This window comes from Hypanus sabinus, chromosome 15 (assembly GCF_030144855.1).
Source record: "Hypanus sabinus isolate sHypSab1 chromosome 15, sHypSab1.hap1, whole genome shotgun sequence".
NCBI lineage: Eukaryota > Metazoa > Chordata > Chondrichthyes > Myliobatiformes > Dasyatidae > Hypanus > Hypanus sabinus.
The window spans coordinates 75,751,346-75,769,769 of NC_082720.1; the positions used below are offsets into that span (position 1 = coordinate 75,751,346).

General features: G+C 37.5%; 1 protein-coding gene across 1 annotated transcript in view; it reads left to right on the forward strand.

Moving 5' to 3' along the window:
* Positions 1 to 18,424, forward strand: part of LOC132405597 (teneurin-2-like) — a 1,448,984-nt gene that overhangs the window by 1,424,777 nt on the left and 5,783 nt on the right. The window contains exons 23-28 of the mRNA XM_059990528.1: positions 3,775 to 3,929; positions 4,747 to 5,621; positions 6,818 to 6,993; positions 7,889 to 8,124; positions 11,922 to 12,218; positions 15,494 to 17,108. Coding sequence (XP_059846511.1) covers positions 3,775 to 3,929; positions 4,747 to 5,621; positions 6,818 to 6,993; positions 7,889 to 8,124; positions 11,922 to 12,218; positions 15,494 to 17,108 — 3,354 coding nt within the window. The remainder of the gene's footprint in view (positions 1 to 3,774; positions 3,930 to 4,746; positions 5,622 to 6,817; positions 6,994 to 7,888; positions 8,125 to 11,921; positions 12,219 to 15,493; positions 17,109 to 18,424) is intronic.

Here is an 18,424-nt window from a genome sequence, read left to right on the forward strand (position 1 = left end):
GAGAAAGGCATTTGCCTGAATTACAAACATGAGAAAAAATATAGGCTGGTTGTCTTGGAAATTAGTTGTGTAGAAGGACTTGATACAGTGAAATGTTATTGGGAAAATTCATTATTAACACGAGAGATTCCTCAGATACTGGAAATTCAGAGTACACACACAAAATGCTCAAAGAATTCAGCTGGTCAGGCAGCATCTATGGATAGGAATAAAAAGTGGCTGATTTGGGCCAAACCCTTCATTAGGACTGGAATGGAAGGGGGAAGAAACCAGAATAAGTCGGTCAGGGGAGTGGAAGGAGTACAAGATAGGTTACTTTTGAAATCCCACCATATCATCTGTGGATTTTATAACCTTGAATTTGGGAAAAAACATTAATGAGCCTCGTTCATGATGACCACAAACAAATCTTGATTATTGTAAGTCTACTTGGTTCATTAATTCATTTAAGGGGTAAAATTTATTCTCCTTACTAGGTCAAGTCCACATGTGACTCTAGATTCACCACAAGTGTTTGATTTTTAAGTTTCCTCTGAAGTGCCATTAGTTCAGTTCACAGCCACTATTGCGAGGCCAATAACTGCCACCCCGAGTGCCAATGGCCTGATCCCAAAAATGAATATTAAATAAATTATCTACACAATAAAATGTCTAAAAGAGGTTGATGACCTGGTTTTCATAAGAGCATGAGAAGTATGAGTAGGCCATATAGTTCCTCAAGCCATATAGTCAAAAAATATACATACCTTAGCCTTGAATATATTCAAATATTCAAGTTTGACAGCCCTCAAGGATTCATAATCATGAATGAAAAACATTCCTCTTCTTCTTCTTCCCTTTCAATGGGTTACCCCAATATTCTGGAACTAAAACCCATGGTTCTCAATTATCCATAAAGGAAGACAATTACAGGCCAACCCCGGTTTAAGAACACCCCACCTGTAGACACCCCTACATACAAACAAGCTCACGTAATAGTATCAAATTCAAGGTCTGACATTACGGGCATATGTTCATCCTTATGATTGGGAAAACTAGTTTCTTGTCTATCTCTACTTCTAGAAACTGTTCTTTCTTCTTATTCTTATAGGCTTTTGATGCCATTCATTAGAATACTGTAGATATATGGTTACCATATTGAGTAACTTATGAACCAAATTGATTTATGGACATTTATGAAAATGGAACCCATTCATTACCCATAGATGGCCTGTACTTAGCATTCACCTTGTCAGATCAGATATGTTTTCATTGGATCATCTCTCATTCTTCTAAATTCCAGTGAGAACAGGCCCAAACTGCTCAATCTATTGAGATCTAACAGTCTGTGTACTGAGAACATCCCCTTTTCTGATGCTGCTTCCAGGCATCAGCTTAAAAAGCCATGACACAAGCGGATGTAATATCTTCAAGCTGCTTGAGCAACCAATCAGATTAAAGAGATTCATAAATGCCATACCCTAATCTAGTAAGCACAATATCAACAACCCCTCTAATTGTTTTTTTACTGCTGCGTGGACCAACCATTGCTATGACCAGTAAATTTTTACACAGCCTGAAAACTGCGCGTCACTTTAATAAAACACTATATAAAAGAAAATTACAGCTGGGCAGTAACAAAGGTTATTTGCACAGGAGCATTTCAGTTACTGCCCTTCTGTGCACCCGCACGGCTCAGAGGGAACATAGCATAATATATAACTAATCTGATGAATATCATACAGAATGCAAACTAAAGATTGAAATATACATACAGTATAGGATTAAGGTAGATGCAGAATATTGCAAATAAAATTTTATTTAAGCTGAAAAGATATGTTTTATAAAACCATTATATTTTGAAATGCTCAGGAAACAAGTTTACAATATGCATTAAAAATATTCATTCTTTGCTTTAGATACAAAGCAGTATTTATGGCTTAGCACATTATTTAAAAATTCACATTGCAAAATGAATCTGAATAGACTTATATAAGCTCATTTTTCTTCCTTTGTTATTCTTAAATGATTATAGACTGAACGCATTTAGCCAGGCCATTTAGCACAGGATTTTCAGGATGTTTTTGGGGTACGGCATTGTAAGTAGCAAACTCGGGTGAGTGTAAGTGAATCCCGTAAATTACATCAGATAAGGTAGTAAACAGTGCAGCCTAAAAAGATGAAAAATTACAAACAGGAGCTTTAGATTTTTTTTTCAACTTTACAACTGTGTCAATGCAAAAATTCTGAAAGTAACCACTCATGGGTTTTGCCCTAAATGACACAGTAAAATCTCGGCCAGTCTTTAACTTGAATACTATAGAAATATATTAGCTGTACGTGAACTGTAGGTGAGCTAAGAGGTTTCCACAGATTAATTAGTAACAAGTTTTAAGAACCCAAATATAATAAACTAATGTTGTTAAAATTCTTAGGAAATCATTTTTTTGATGATCCGTGGTCTTTTTAAATAATTTCTCTCTTTTCTAATCCTTCTTACATCTAAGAATTGTTTAGAAACTCTTTAATGACCAGCATTTTTAAATAAAGTTAATTTTCAAAAGGATAGCCCAATACTACATAAGATTTTAAATATGAGAAGGATAAAGTATTTAATCTTTAAAAATTTCTTAGATTCTTTGCACAGGAGGGAATAAGGCTCTTTCATCTCAAACAAAATGTATTCTTGAGTACAGATTGAGGAAAAGTAATCAAAAAGCTGGGAACTGTTGCATAATTACAGTAGAAATATGTATGTTCAAAATAAGTGATGGATGTGGGTTTGATTTCAGCATTTAAGAGTAATTTGTTTAAGTATATGGATGCGAGGGATATAAAGGGCAATGAATCAGGAGCAGAATGATGGGACGAGGCAGAATAATTGTTTGGCATGGAATAGATGGGCCAAAGGCCCTGTTTCATTGTCTTAGTGCTATGACTCTACTTTTGTAACTCGGGAACTTTTTGGCAAACCAATATGGATTCTATTAAATAGAAATAGCTATTTTTAAAAAAGATAAATAGTTGAGGAAAATCAAAGATTTCACCAGTTGGTTGTCAATCAATGACTCCACTTAGGAGCTTTTAAGGACAGCATTAAGAAGCAGAACAAGTCAGTCATTTCTCAATATGAGGATTAAGTAGAAAGTAGAACAGAAACGACTAATCTTTGGCCATATATTAGTGTCAGTTGTGCATGATCTATTGAGTTCACAGTGGGATTTTGGAATATATCGAGATAATTAAAACATTCTGCCCTGGCTTTAATTAGCACTCAAACAGAATCTGTTGGATAATTCATTATCATTGTTTCTCTGGCATCTGTCAGTATGAGGTGCTGTAATGGTTCCAATTGTTTTTTTTTACTTATGCTGATCAAGGTGACAGAAGTCAATGTTGGGGATTTGAATATTTTCAATTTGCCCTTCTAATAACAGTATAATAAATTCCAAGCTGAAAAATGGTCAATACCAGGATAGAAATCCCTCCGCAATACCCCACCAGCATGTCAGCATCTGTCTCAAAAATTTACCATCTGCCCCATCACTGTGAAGGTTCACACATCAGCCATCCTGGTGACATCCTTGACTGAAAATGCCAGCATAAATAAACTGGTGTTTCTACTGAGCAGTTCTGTCCTATGGATTTATTTCTGCCAGGGAAGGGATTAAGAATATCTAACTTTTTAAAGAATTGGGGCTATTTGCATGGAATTTGAACATGGGTCTTGAAAGGCCAATATCCAGTTGGAGATTCTTCTCTCAGTAGTCTTAATTGTTCTTGCTCTCTTCACAGGCATCGCAGTGGACAAGAATGGATTAATGTACTTTGTGGATGCAACTATGATTAGGAAAGTCGACCAAAATGGAATTATTTCAACGTTGCTCGGTTCCAATGACTTGACAGCTATTCGTCCTCTGAGCTGTGATTCCAGCATGGATGTAAGCCAGGTAAAATCTTATCGAAAAGGCAATATCTGTCTTCCATAGGATTTATTAAATCAATCTGGCAGTCCTTAATTTAATACTCTAGTTAGGTAGACCATTACTTGCATTCATTTTGATGCAACTTAATTTAAGATTGGCATTTAAAGTGGCCATTGTGCAAAGTCTGATCTTGTCAACATTTTTTGACTAAAATTATAAGCCGTTTTTAATGATTCTATTGAAACTAAAGATTCAAAACCTATTACAAGAAAAAAGCTGCTACAATTGAAATTGGCATCATCTAAAGTGATTTTGAGGATGTACAGAGGTGTAGTCTAAAAGTGGTTTAGCCCTCAACATAGGAAGTAGGTGTTATAGTTTAATCTTAGAAAATGATACGGGGTGGTTGATCAACTATAGAAGTCATATCGTAAAAGGGAATGAACAACCTCTGTAATGGAGAAAACCATGTCTCGTAACTTACACAATATTACCTGAGAAATTGAGGAAAAGTTGCAAAAATATTTTTGTATGATCTGAAAGGAGACTGTTTTATAAAGCTCCTCTGTCAGTGGGGAGTGAACAGCAACAGCTATCACAGGGCCGAGAGAGTGTCATTTAGTGGGGCCATTCAGGAAGTTCTGCTTTTAGTCCAGAAGACTCCCATTCAAATTTAAATAAATTCATTTTGTCAAATATCTACCTAACTATAGTATGCAATAAAAAGAGACAAATTACCTTAAAAGCCATGTAAGCCATATAATGCCTTTTCATTGAAATTAATTATTTTTGCTTAAACTACCACATTCAATGCAGCAAATTCCCATTTTCCTCTACTTAGGTACGATTAGAGTGGCCAACTAATCTTGCCATCAACCCAATCGATAATTCTCTTTATGTCTTGGAAAATAATGTCATTCTGCGGATTACTGAGAACCACCAGGTCAGCATTATAGCAGGCCGACCTATGCACTGTCAGGTTCCTGGCATTGATTACTCTCTCAGCAAGCTGGCCATACACTCGGCACTGGAGTCTGCCAGTGCCATTGCTGTCTCCCACACTGGCATACTTTACATTGCAGAAACTGATGAGAAGAAGATAAACCGTGTCCGGCAAGTGACAACCAATGGGGAAATCTCCCTCTTGGCAGGGATGGCATCGGACTGTGACTGCAAGAATGACGTCAACTGTGACTGCTTCTCAGGTGATGATGGATACGCCACAGATGCAAAGCTGAATTCTCCATCATCACTGGCCGTCTCACCTGATGGAACTGTCTACATAGCTGACCTGGGGAACATCCGCATCCGCGCAGTTAATCGAAACAAGCCACAGATGAACTCAATGAGCTTCTACGAGGTTGCTTCAGCAGCTGAGCAGGAGCTGTATGTTTTCAATTCAGATGGGCTACACCAGTATACAATGAGTCTCATCACCGGTGATTACATGTACAATTTCTCCTATAGTCCAGAGAATGACATTGTGGAAGTAACTGACAACAATGGAAACACGTTAAAGATCCGAAGGGATAGCAATGGAGTGCCACGGCATTTACTGATGTCAGATAACCAGGTGTGTTCTCTGACTATTGATGCTAACGGCGGACTAAAGATGGTGTCTATCCAGAACCAAGAGCTGGTTGTGTTTACTTACAACGGGAATAGTGGCCTCCTAGCAACTAAAACAGATGACATTGGTTGGACAACTTTCTTTGAGTAAGATTTATTTACTTATTGAGTACATGTTCGTACAGAAGTGTGAAGTGTGTGACAGTTGCACGTGATTATCCATAGGATTTTTTTAACTCCTGGGTTTCCACCATATCTCATGCTGGATTGCAGAAACCAGCCTGTGAAAACAACACTACATATAATGGGTAATGTTCTATTTTGTTAAAATATGAATGGGCCACACTTCCATTTGGTAATCTCATTTGCTTTAATTAGTTTAATGATTAGTATGCTAATGAATGCAGATGGATAGGTTTGGATGACATTTGAAGTAAAGTCAGTAAAGCTAAAATAATGAGTATTACATTCAGACTACAACATCTGGTGAAGTGGCCTAATATTTGAACACATGAGTTTTGTAATAAGGGGGCTTATTAGCTTGAATTAAATTGTTCTTTGAAAATCGAACATTTTAGATTTTCTTCCCAAGAACTGCATCATTTATATTTTGAAGAAAAATAGGTAAGAATGTTTCTGATCATATCAGTTTGTGACAACTTGCTTCGTATCTGTCAGAAATGTATTAACTGTAATTTGAAGAAATTTTTCAACAATACTTTCCTGTGGATGTGAGGCGCAAAATGTTGTGTTGATAGAAAAAGTCATTCTGGGAAGAGAGAAGGAAGGGATGAGTGAGGGAGTGGGGTAATATTGGTTTATTCAGTCAATGAGGAAATAACACTTCAGCATTGAGAAACCCTTGCAGATTATATTGTAAGGCACAATTCAAGGTGCAATTAATTCTCTGAAATAGTAGACTTTCACTATCACAAACCAGTTTTATAGCAGACTTTATATGGATTGTCAATTGGAATATAATCATTGAAACTACAACACCCATGGCTTACAACTCAGCGATGTAAATGGAATAGCACACGGCATAAAAATCTCGACACATACGCATTATAAATCATAACATGTCGCTCCATTTTTCCAATACAGTTTTAAAAGGAGCATGAATTGTCTGTGTAACTCACTTCTTCATATCCATCAATCTTTGTGAGGATGAAAAACATTTTAATAGTCTCAGCAATCCTAAATATCATTACTCTCGTGTTGCTCAGTTCCAAGTCTTTAGTTCTCTGTGTAACTCACTCCTGTGTTTCTGGTTCCATCTGTAGTTCATTGATGGTTCAAGATGTGACTTGTAGGTTGACCTGATATCATTTATTTGCACTTAGTTATGACAGTGAAGGACGACTGACAAATTTGACTCGTCCCACTGGTGTTGTAACCAGTTTGCATCGAGAAATGGAGAAGTCAATCAATATTGACATTGAAGCTTCCAACAGAGAGGACGATGTCACTGTCACCACTAATCTTTCTTCAGTAGATGCATCCTACACCCTGGTTCAAGGTAAACAGCTTGATTCATCTAAAAATACTGTGATCTGAAATTGCAAGGTAATAAGTTTGGTAAGAATGTATAATTTTAATTATCTGCACTGATTTATCTATTTCCCATTCATACGATATCTCAAGGCTACCATTTTTTGCCCATTACTATTGAAATTGTAGTCTGAATTTTGTAAAACGTGGTACTTGTAGCTTGAAGCAGTTGTGGTTTTTGCAAGGATTGTTGAATTATACATTGGTCTGGGTAAAATATTTTAGGAGCAAACCTGTTGATAGAAATCTCTTTTTGCTGTTAGCTCCAGATTACTGAAAATAAGAGGTGATTTTACAATCACTGAGTGAAAGAGTTACAGTGCAGGGAATGACAATGCTTTTATGTGATCCTTAATATAGAATGTAAATATGATGTCATCATTTTTACTGAGTACCGAGTAATGAACATAATATTGTCTCCAACTTTTAATTTGATTTCATTCTATGGGTTGAACAATTTGAATTCAGTCTTGCTGAGCAATTAGAATATTGCAAAGCCTCTTTTTTCCCATCTTAGTTAACAATAACTAAGCTAACAATAAAATTATGAAAATTTCTGCATTTTGGCACAGTTGTTTATTATAGTGGAACTGGAAAAATAGAGGGTCAGAAGAAAGTACATCAACAAAAATGAGTCACTCTAATGAACCATTTCATTTTATGGGTATTTTTCTATCAGATGTCATAATTATAGAAAAAGAAGGTATTAAATCTTGCTGACACAACTTAATGTGCCAAAGCATTTCTGATTTGTTTAGAAATCTAGCAATCCCGGTGTGTATTCCTTTGAATTAGCTGTATGAAAATGTTAACTGGTGTTTTTCAAATGGATTTTTAAATTACTGATGTAATTTTTCCACCAGATCAAGTGAGAAACAGTTACCAGCTTTGCAACAACGGCACTCTTCGTGTGATGTACGCCAATGGAATGGGGGTCAGCTTTTACACTGAGCCTCATATTCTCGCTGGGACCATTAGTCCAACGGTCGGACGGCGCAATATCACACTACCTGTGGAAAATGGACTGAACTCTATTGAATGGCGTCTCAGGAAGGAACAGATCAAGGGAAAAGTCACTGTGTTTGGAAGGAAACTTAGGGTAGTTTATTATGAGCATGTTCATTTTAAATTCTTGGGTTCTAGCTCTTTATAGGATTTGTGACTCCAGTGTGGTTTTTGTTTTTGAAATTTTAAATGGTTTCCGGCATGTATGTTTCTTTACACAAGTTATTTAATTTCACCATTTCTATCAAGAAATATTGACAAACTTCAAAATACAGGTGACTGTATTGTCCCTGATGTACTTCATTTTGCAACATGGCAACTCCACGTATCCCTACAGCAGATGGCACAACTCAGCATTTATCCCTTTGTTGACCCTGACCCCTGAAAAAGCAGATTTCTAATGTCGTTGGCAGGTAGAAGTGCTGAGAATTGATTTGTGCCTGCAGTTGAAAAGATGCCAGTCATGTAGTGCTGGCTTTTCATTAGCCTGGCATGTCTTCTTTCAACCTTATAAGCCTAATATTCATTATTGGATGCATCAGAAGAGGCATTCATTAAAACAGGTTGCTGGACATTTACATATATTGGCAGGGTCAGCACTCATAACTTCATGTGGTGACTTTTTTTTCTCCACATCTTAATAAGCAAAGAGAGCATGTTGTTCACAAACACAGGAGGGATGCAAATCAACCAGTCAAACTTGCTTGGCATCCCCCAGGTCATCCTTTCTTCCAAGCACTGTGATTCATTTTGACAAACCTCTAGCTTTCTGTGATGGTAACTGTAGCCAAAAAATGTTTTAATTAAAAGCATCTTCCACAAAATATGGAAACTCAAATGCCAGCAGGAGGCAAGTGTAAATTTTATCATGACCTTAATTCTTGGTTGTTTGCAAATGGTTGAATCGCCTCTTTCTGAAAGGATTGAAAGGCCTGCTGGTGACTTGATACCCAGTATTTTTACTCAATCTGATATAGGCAGCAAATCATTTTGCCTCTATTTAAATTTCTATTAAGAGATCTTCTTTCTTGAAAATGCAATTTAGATTACTTTCAGCTAACATCAGATCAGTTCCTGCTGTGTACACTGTCTACAACTGCAACAACTCAACAACTCACCAAGGTATTTTCAACACCACCTCCTACATTTGTGGTTTCTAATGCCTGAAGCACTGGTTTTCAAACTAGGAAGCAAGGCCTTCTTAAGACCATGAGATATCAGAGTGTCCTTGATTGTTTAAAGCTGAATGCGATTTGTTGTTAAAATTAGTAATAAAATGTTAAGAAAAGATTTTTGTTTTAACTTCCAAGTAGCTGAGCTTAGAAGCTGTCTGAACCTCATCACTTGGAATTAACAATATGTATTTGGAATGGGAGGCTGATTCCCTCACATGCTCCCCTAAACAATTAAGAAATCCATGGCTTAGACGGACAAGGTTAGCAGATTAATGGAAATACAGGACTGTGCAGAAGTCTTAGGCGCATATATGTAACTCGGGTGCCCAAGATTTTGCACAGTATTGCATTTATCAATGTGGAGCAGAGATGGAGTTTATAAATCTGGCAAAGGATGTTGGGAATGGTGAGGGGGAGTGCCCTGGGAAGAGTTTAGGACAGGAGTCAGAGGAGTGCCAGTTGTAGTGTGTGGCAAGGGTGCAGACACATTCAACCCTGAGACACTGAGCAAGATCATTTGATTCCAAACAATTGGTCATTACAAAATGTCTTTCTGGTTCTTCCCGCTCCCTCCACTCACCTTTCCCCTTTACCCAGTCATGATTCCCCTCTTAGCCCACAATAGAGACCATATCAGAATCGTTTATGATCACTCACATATGTCATTAATTTTTTTTGCGGCAGCAGTACAGTGCAATACATAAAATTACAACAGTATTGTACAAAAGTCCTAGGCATCCTAGCTGTAGATACATATCTTCTGCAAAGTACTGTAGCTCCACCTGCAGCTTACCCATCAAATGCAAACTATCCTGACTTAGACAGATACTGCCACTATTGTTGCTAGTTAAGAGTCTTAGAACTTCTTACCCAATAGTTAATTGCTTGCACCATTTCTACAAGTCCAAAGAATGTCTCATCACTATCTTCTCCCTGTATTAAAATTGACTTTGCCCACATCCAGATACACCAGTTAGCTGAGTGGTGTCGTAGCACCAACCTTGCAACCAAAGTCAGCAAGACCAAAGGGGTGATTGTGGACTTGAGGAAGGGTGAGATGAGGGAACACAAACCAATCTTCACAGGGGTATATGAAGTGGAGAGAATGAGTTATTTCAAGTTCCTGGTTGTCAATATACCTGAGGACCCAACCTGGATGCAACATATTGATGCAGCTACAAAGAAGGCAAGACAGTGGGCTATATTTCATTAGGAGTGTGAGGAGATTTTGTTTGTCAACTAAAACACTGAAAAACTTCTACATGTGTACTATGGAGAGCTTTCTAACTGGCTGCATCACCATCTGGTATGGGACGGCGGGAGGGGGGATGTGGTCTACAGTACAAGATCGAAACAAATTGTAGAAATGTGTAAAATTAGTCAGCTCTATCATGGGTACCAGTCTCCATAGTATCCAAAACATCTTCAAGCAGCAGTGCTTAGGAAGATGTCATCCATCATTAAGGGCCCCCACCACCCAAGACATGCCCTCTGTGCACTGTTACCATCCGGAAGGAAGTACAGAAGTCTCAACGATTCAGGGACAGCTTCTACCCCTCTGCCATCCAGTCTCAAAATGGACATTGAACCCATGAGCACTACCTCACTACTTTTTTTTAAAATTTCTGTTACTTTGCAGTACTTATTTCAACTTAACTGCCTAATAGATAGATATATATACTTAATGTAACAAAGCTTTTTCTCTATATTTATTTATCATGGATTTCATTATACTGCTACCATAAAGTTAACAAATTTCATGATATATGCCAGTGATATTAAATTTTATTCTGATTCTAATACTGATCCAGTAAATGGTTTTAAAATTACCGATCCTGGTCAGAATCTAGATAAACTTTGGTTCCCAGCTTCTATTCATAAAGTAGAAGCAAGGTAATCAAACCATTATCAGGATGTACTGGAACTGAAAACTAACTTGAATGATGATTAGCAAGTGAATGGGCAGTCACATTAACATAAAGCTCAAATGAAAGTCTAATTTCACTCCTCTGGCCTTTCATGATCTTTCATTGCCCCAAAGCCAAGTAACATACCCTGGCTTCATTTAGGGATCTGGTGTGGCAACCTAGGCTGGGGAATATTGGGCATTGACTCATTTTATGGTAACTCACTTCAGAAGAATCACAGAGAGCTCATTTTATACACAGCATACCCTAGTAACCAAGAAAACATTATTTTGAGCACCAAAACAAAATTATGATAAGATCTCAATTTACTTAATTTGGATAATGAAATTACTTCTTCAAATTCCTTAGTGATACGTGTCACTGTCATGTTGCTTTATGTTTTCATAATTTAAACTTATAGAAATTAAATTTCTCCTAATCATTGAGGGTATGATGATTTTTTTTCAAAAGACGTGAAGAAAATAAGGTGTACATTCTTTAAAACTTCATATGAGAAGTGAAAAACTGATAATTAAATTGTTAATCACAGTGTTCATACTCATTAGCAAAGGCTGAATGCATTGCAGTTTCTTTGAACTCGTGCCAGATTGCAATCACTTAAATCATATTGATGATAATGTCATTTGAAAGCTTTCTTCTGTATTGGCAAAGGTACAAAATTCAATCATCTACACCAGGCAAAAACCATTATAATTAAAATGAAATAAATTGCCCCAGTAATAGCATACTAGGCCTGTTTTAAGTAAAGAGAAGAACATTTATGATTGAGGTTCTTTAATTTTAAACAGGTGCATGGACGCAATTTGCTTTCCATTGATTTTGATCGCAATTCGCGGACAGAGAAGATTTATGATGATCATCGCAAATTTACGTTGAGGATTATTTATGATTCTTTGGGCCGGCCCACAATCTGGCTCCCAAGCAGTGGTCTAGCTGCAGTTAACGTCTCATATTCTTCCACTGGGAAAGTGATTGGAGTTCAACGAGGTGCGATGAGTGAGAAAAATGAATATGATGAACAGGGCAGGATTATATCCCGAGTTTTCTCTGACGGAAAAGTCTGGAGCTACGCTTACCTTGACAAAGTATGTTTATAATCGGTTAGACATATTATTGTTCAAATGAAATAATTTCTCCTGCTTTCTCTCACTGCCCTGTTGTTGAGCTTCAATATGAAGGAAATATAGCCTTGAAATAATACATTTAGTGTGTAAGTGTTGAAGAAAAACAATGAAACAATATTGCCTGCTTTATAGCGCAACAAAGTTTACTTGCCAAACATTTATCCTTGTGAAGAATATTAGGTTTAGTCATTTTGTTTGTGAACAAAGTTGTTCAGTTATTAACTGTGAAAAATAGCATCTCTTTCACTCTCATAATCAAATTGTGAAAAGGCATTTAACAAAATTTCCCAAGAAATGGAATAGATCTGCTGAGATTCAAACCTATGCTTGCAGCTTCCGTTATGCATTTATAAGACTATTAAGTAGTTCCCTAGAATGAAAAATAAGTGAAGCATAGTTAGTTGATATGTGATTTACAATTCTCCTCCGATCTTTCCTTGACAGCGTTCAAGGAGTTCAACGCTATGCAGAACAAAGCACTTGCTTGATCAGCATTTCGAAATTTCCATTGTCTTTCACGCGTGGCTACAATGGCTGCAATGTGCACTGGCTACAAAAAGCACTGTAGTTCCTCATCTGGGCTTCCTTGACAGTATTTCACAAAACAATGACCTAGGCCAACAAGGATGACGGATGCATGGGTGGACTACTATCTGCCAAGTCCACTCTAATTCTGACTTGGGAATATATTTACAATCATCCATCTTTATTGGGTCTAAATGCTAAAACATCCTGCCTAATAACCCTGTCAGAGTCCCTTCACCCAAAGGACTACAGTGGTGGAATAAAATGACTTACAACCATCTTCCAAGGGCAGATAGGAATCGGCAATATATGCTATCCTATCCAATGGTACCCATGTCCCATAGATGCACCCAAGCATACAAGAAGAAGCCATTCCCTTCAAAGTAACGCACGGAAAACTCTGAAGGAGCTCAGCAGATCAGGCAGCACCTATGGAAATGAATAAACATTCAACATTTCAGGCCGAGACCCTTCTTCAGGACTGGAAAGGAAGGGGGAAGATGCCAGAATATTTTGTTGCCATTCAGGTGATGACCTGCATGGATTTAGCTCCGAACTAACATTGCTGACTGGAATTGGTTTATATTTGTCACATGTACTGAGATACACTGAAAAATTTGTCTTGCGCACTGTTCATGCAGATCAGATTGCTACACAGTGCCCTGACATAGAACAATAATAATGCTGAATAAAGTGTAACAAGTACAGGGAAAATACAGTGCAGGTAAACAATAAGGCACAAGATCATAACAAGGTCTCTTCTGAGGTGAAGAGTCTAACTTATCACCATATACCATACACCACATTTCACCAAGTACTATCCTGAGATTCATTTCCTTTCAGGCCTTCACAACAGAACAATATAATACAATAGAATCAACAGAAAGCTGCACACAAAGACTGACAAACAGCTAAGGTACAAAAGACGACAAATTGTGAAATTCAAAAATAAAATTAATTAATTAATACTGATAACCATGAATTGTACAGTCCTTGAAAGTGAGTCAATAGGTTGTGGAATTAGTTCAGTGTTGAGGTGAGTTAAGCTATCCACACTGATTGAGGAGTTTGATGGTTGAAGGGTAATAACCATTTCTCTACCTGTGGTATGGGACCTGAGGAACCTGTACCTCTTTCCCAATGACAGCAGAGAGAAGAGAGCATGGTCTGGATAGATAATGAACGTTCCTGATGATGATGCATCAGTGCTCCTTCTAGATGTGCTCAGTGGTAGGGAGGGCCTGTCCTGATTTGGACCCAGCTGCGTCCACCACTTTCGTGGGCTCTACACAGTTTTCCTCAATCTGAGTGTTCAATTCCCCGAAGAAAGTTGCTGTTGAATCTACTCACCCCATCTTATTGGGAGTCCTGATAGAGTTAATTTAGAAACTCCTCTTCTCCCTCTCATAAATATAGTATTTGGAGGGAAATATTTATGCAAGAATAAACTATGTACAAGGAATAAACTAGTTTGAATCTTTAGATGGTTTTCGGAGTACTCAATATGTTAAATGGGATACAATAGAATGGATACCCTTTGTTCGTTTTTATTCTCTCTCAGCTGTAAAACTTCAGGGTAGATAAAAGAGAGAAATTATTGTATTTCTAATACATGACATTGAACTGAAAATCAAATCTTTCCCACTAAAATCATTCCATCAAGTTTTTACCAACATCTAAGTACTGATGCAAAAATTTGAAAGATTGGCTCATAGAATTTCATCAATATTTACATGTTTTTGGGGTATGTCAGCAACACTAATGTGAGCTAATGGCTACAGATTGAGTAATCATGGGGCTTAGTTATCACTGTATGTCTGAAAATAAGCATAATATATTATACCAATTATTCAGTTTTGCACACAAAAAAATTCAAGGCTATTGATTTGCTGTCACAAACATCTACGAAGCAGTTTGCAAATAGTAAAAAAGCCTTGTGATGTAAGACTTTTATCATGCAATCATAGAATGATCCAGGAAAGATGAGCATCAATCTCAATATGTCTATGTCAGTGCTTTAGAATTGCTATTCACCTTTCCCCAGTGAACCATGATTTTGTTTTGTCTTCAAGCACTATTTATCCAACCCTTTATGAAAATTATGATGAATTTTCTCTTGGCATGATGATATAATCGCAGAAATTTGCCAGTTTTGTTATATTAGCAGAAAGCACTGCTGCTGCACTGTATGGTTCACAACGTGCACCCAAAGTCCAATGTTCACAAATAATATCACTAAAATTATTTGATTTCAGTGGTCCGTGACAAAGGTGCTCACTCATTTAAAGAAGGCTGTGTTCCTAATGCTCTGATGGTTCTGTCAGCACTGGAAATGGATGGAGCATATCCATCGTACAAGGAGCAGTATTAGTTAGGGTAACACCTATGGGCCAACAAACAAAGAACATCTGACAATTTGGGCAATTGGCATATTTAGAATTGCATCTGTGCAAATGGTTACTATTTTAATAAAAATAGTGCGATATGAGAGACCTATGAGTATGCTTAATTTATCCAGTTTCCAGAGTGTGGGAAGCAGAATAGTTGAGGTAATATTTTCAGACCAACAAAGAACTTCAGACAATTGCCATATTTGTAATTGCATCTGAGCAAATAGTAACTATTTTAATAAAAAAAAACACTGGTCTGTGAGAAAATTATGATTATATTTTATTTATCCAGTTTCTAAATCTTTTTTTTCTTTTAAACAGTCAATGGTATTACTTCTCCAGAGCCAACGACAGTACATCTTTGAATTTGATCAGACAGACCGTCTTCATGCAGTGACAATGCCCAGTGTAGCCCGGCATACTATGTCTACCCACAATTCTATTGGTTTCATCCGTAACATTTACCATCCTCCTGAAAGCAATGCTTCAAATATCTTTGACTTCACCATGGAAGGACGGATACTGAAATCTGCTTACTTGGGCACTGGCCGACAAGTGTTTTATAAATACGGAAAGCTATCAAAGCTGTCTGAGATCCTTTACGACAGTACTGCTGTCACCTTTGGTTATGATGAGTCAACAGGTGTGCTCAAGATGGTCAACTTGCAAAGTGGTGGATTCTCATGCACAATCCGGTATCGAAAAATTGGTCCTCTGATTGACAGACAGATCTACAGATTCTCAGAAGAGGGCATGGTAAATGCACGTTTTGATTACACGTACCATGAAAATAGCTTCCGGGTTGCCAGCATGAAGCCAGTTATAAGTGAAACACCACTTCCCGTCGATTTGTATCGCTATGATGAGATATCGGGTAAGGTTGAGCACTTTGGGAAGTTTGGAGTTATATATTATGATATCAATCAGATCATCACCACGGCTGTGATGACCTTGAGTAAGCATTTTGATACTCATGGGCGCATCAAAGAGGTTCAGTACGAGATATTCAGGTCACTCATGTACTGGATGACAGTTCAATATGACAGCATGGGAAGAGTGATAAAGAGAGAGATTAAGCTTGGACCTTACGCGAATACAACCAAATATACATATGACTACGATGGAGATGGCCAGTTGCAGACTGTTGCGGTGAACGAAAAAGTAACTTGGCGCTATAGCTACGACTTAAATGGGAACCTCCATCTGTTGAATCCCGGAAGCAGCATTCGTCTCATGGCTTTACGTTATGATCTGCGAGACAGGATTACCCGCCTCGGAGATGTACAGTACAAACTAGATGAGGATGGCCTTCTTTCTCAGCGAGGGTCTGATGTATTTGAATACAATTCCAAGTGTCTGCTGACGCGAGTTTACAGCAAAACCAATGGGTGGAGTGTGCAATATCGATACGATGGACTAGGACGCAGAGTTTCCAGCAAGACCAATTTTGGCCAGCATCTGCAATTCTTTTATTCAGATCTAAACAACCCAACTAGGGTAACTCACATCTATAATCACTCCAGTTCAGACATCACCTCCCTATATTATGACCTCCAAGGCCACCTTTTTGCCATGGAGATTAGCAGTGGAGAAGAGTTCTATATTGCTTCGGACAACACAGGAACTCCTTTGGCAGTGTTCAGCAGTAGAGGCCTAATGATCAAACAGCTTCAGTACACTGCCTATGGTGAAATCTATCATGATTCCAATCCTGATTTTCAACTTGCAGTGGGATTTCATGGTGGCTTATATGACTCTCTTACTAAGTTGGTCCATTTTGGACAAAGAGATTATGATGTCTTAGCTGGACGTTGGACAGCTCCTGATTACTCTATATGGAATAATATTGGCAAAGATCCTTCCCCCTTTACTTTATACATGTTCAAGAACAACAATCCTCTCAGCAATGTGCAAGATGTGGAAGACTATGTTACAGGTATGTGGGGAGATCACTGACAGATAGAAAGAGTAAGAGAAATAGACTTTATATTAATAAATTGCATTACATTAAATTTCAAAATTGTATCAAACTACCAAGAATATTTAATAAAGAATCAAGATATGTTGCTGATTAACTCATTAAAGTTTGGTATTTGCTTCAGCAGAAATAGGGTGAATATTCATAATTAATTTGGCTGTGAGGAACTTATTGCAAAATTATCAACTTAAATATTTATCTTTGTTTTGTTTCATAGAACAAAAAACATGGAACATTACAGCAGAGTACAGGCCATTCAGCCCAAGATGTTGTACTGCCCTTGCTATCTAAGAATTTTTAGATGTCCCTAGTGTATCTGCCTCCAGCATCCCTGGCAGGTGTTCCAAACACCCACAACTCCCTATGTAAATAACTTACCTCTGACTTTGCTAAATAATGTTTCAGATGAGAGGGAGACAGCATTAATAGATTTCACCTGTTGTCCTCTTGGTCTCCAGTACATCCAAGATGGTCTTTCTGAAAGTACCAGTAAAAGGTCTACCACCAGGCTTTTTGCTGCATTCTACTTAGTCAGAATTAATGAGAATGTATGGTGTATTTCCATGGTGGCACAGCTAAATATTTTTTAAAAATTACAAAAACATGCTTGAAAGAAATGTAGTTTTCCATTCTGGTGTGCCAACATTAGTAATAAAAGCAGTTGCCCGTAATAAGGCCCAAGCACTAACTACAAACACCACTTACTCTTGCTCAACACTGCACCAGAATATGTGGATCCTAGCTTGGCCTCTACAGCCAACTGAAGACCCACCAATAGACAATCCCTTAAGAGAAGATAATTCTTGACTTGACTGATCATACTACCTTTATAGTAATAAAATCATAAGTTTGAAAAACATAGAAGATATAAACTGAATCTTTTACTTCTGATTGGATTGGCTGTTTAGTTTGAAAGTGCTCTGCTTCATGAAGAAAGATGTTTTCGAAAATGGAGCTCTTTCTCAATAAACACTTGTCAGATACATCAGCCACTTGACTTAATAAAGTATCAATTTGATGAATGCTGCCATTCATAGAGTGTACCATTCCTATTCAAGCAGCTTTATGACCTTGTTTCTGCCACACTTCGTACACGACCAATATGTGCTAAATTATACATCCATTTTAGGACCATTTTGAGGCTGTGCCCTTTGATTTTAGATTCACCTGCTATAGGAAACATCCTCTCCACATCCAATCTATCTGACCTTTCAAAATTCGATAGGTTTCAATGAGATTTCCTTCCTCATTCTTCTAAACTCCAGTCAGTACAG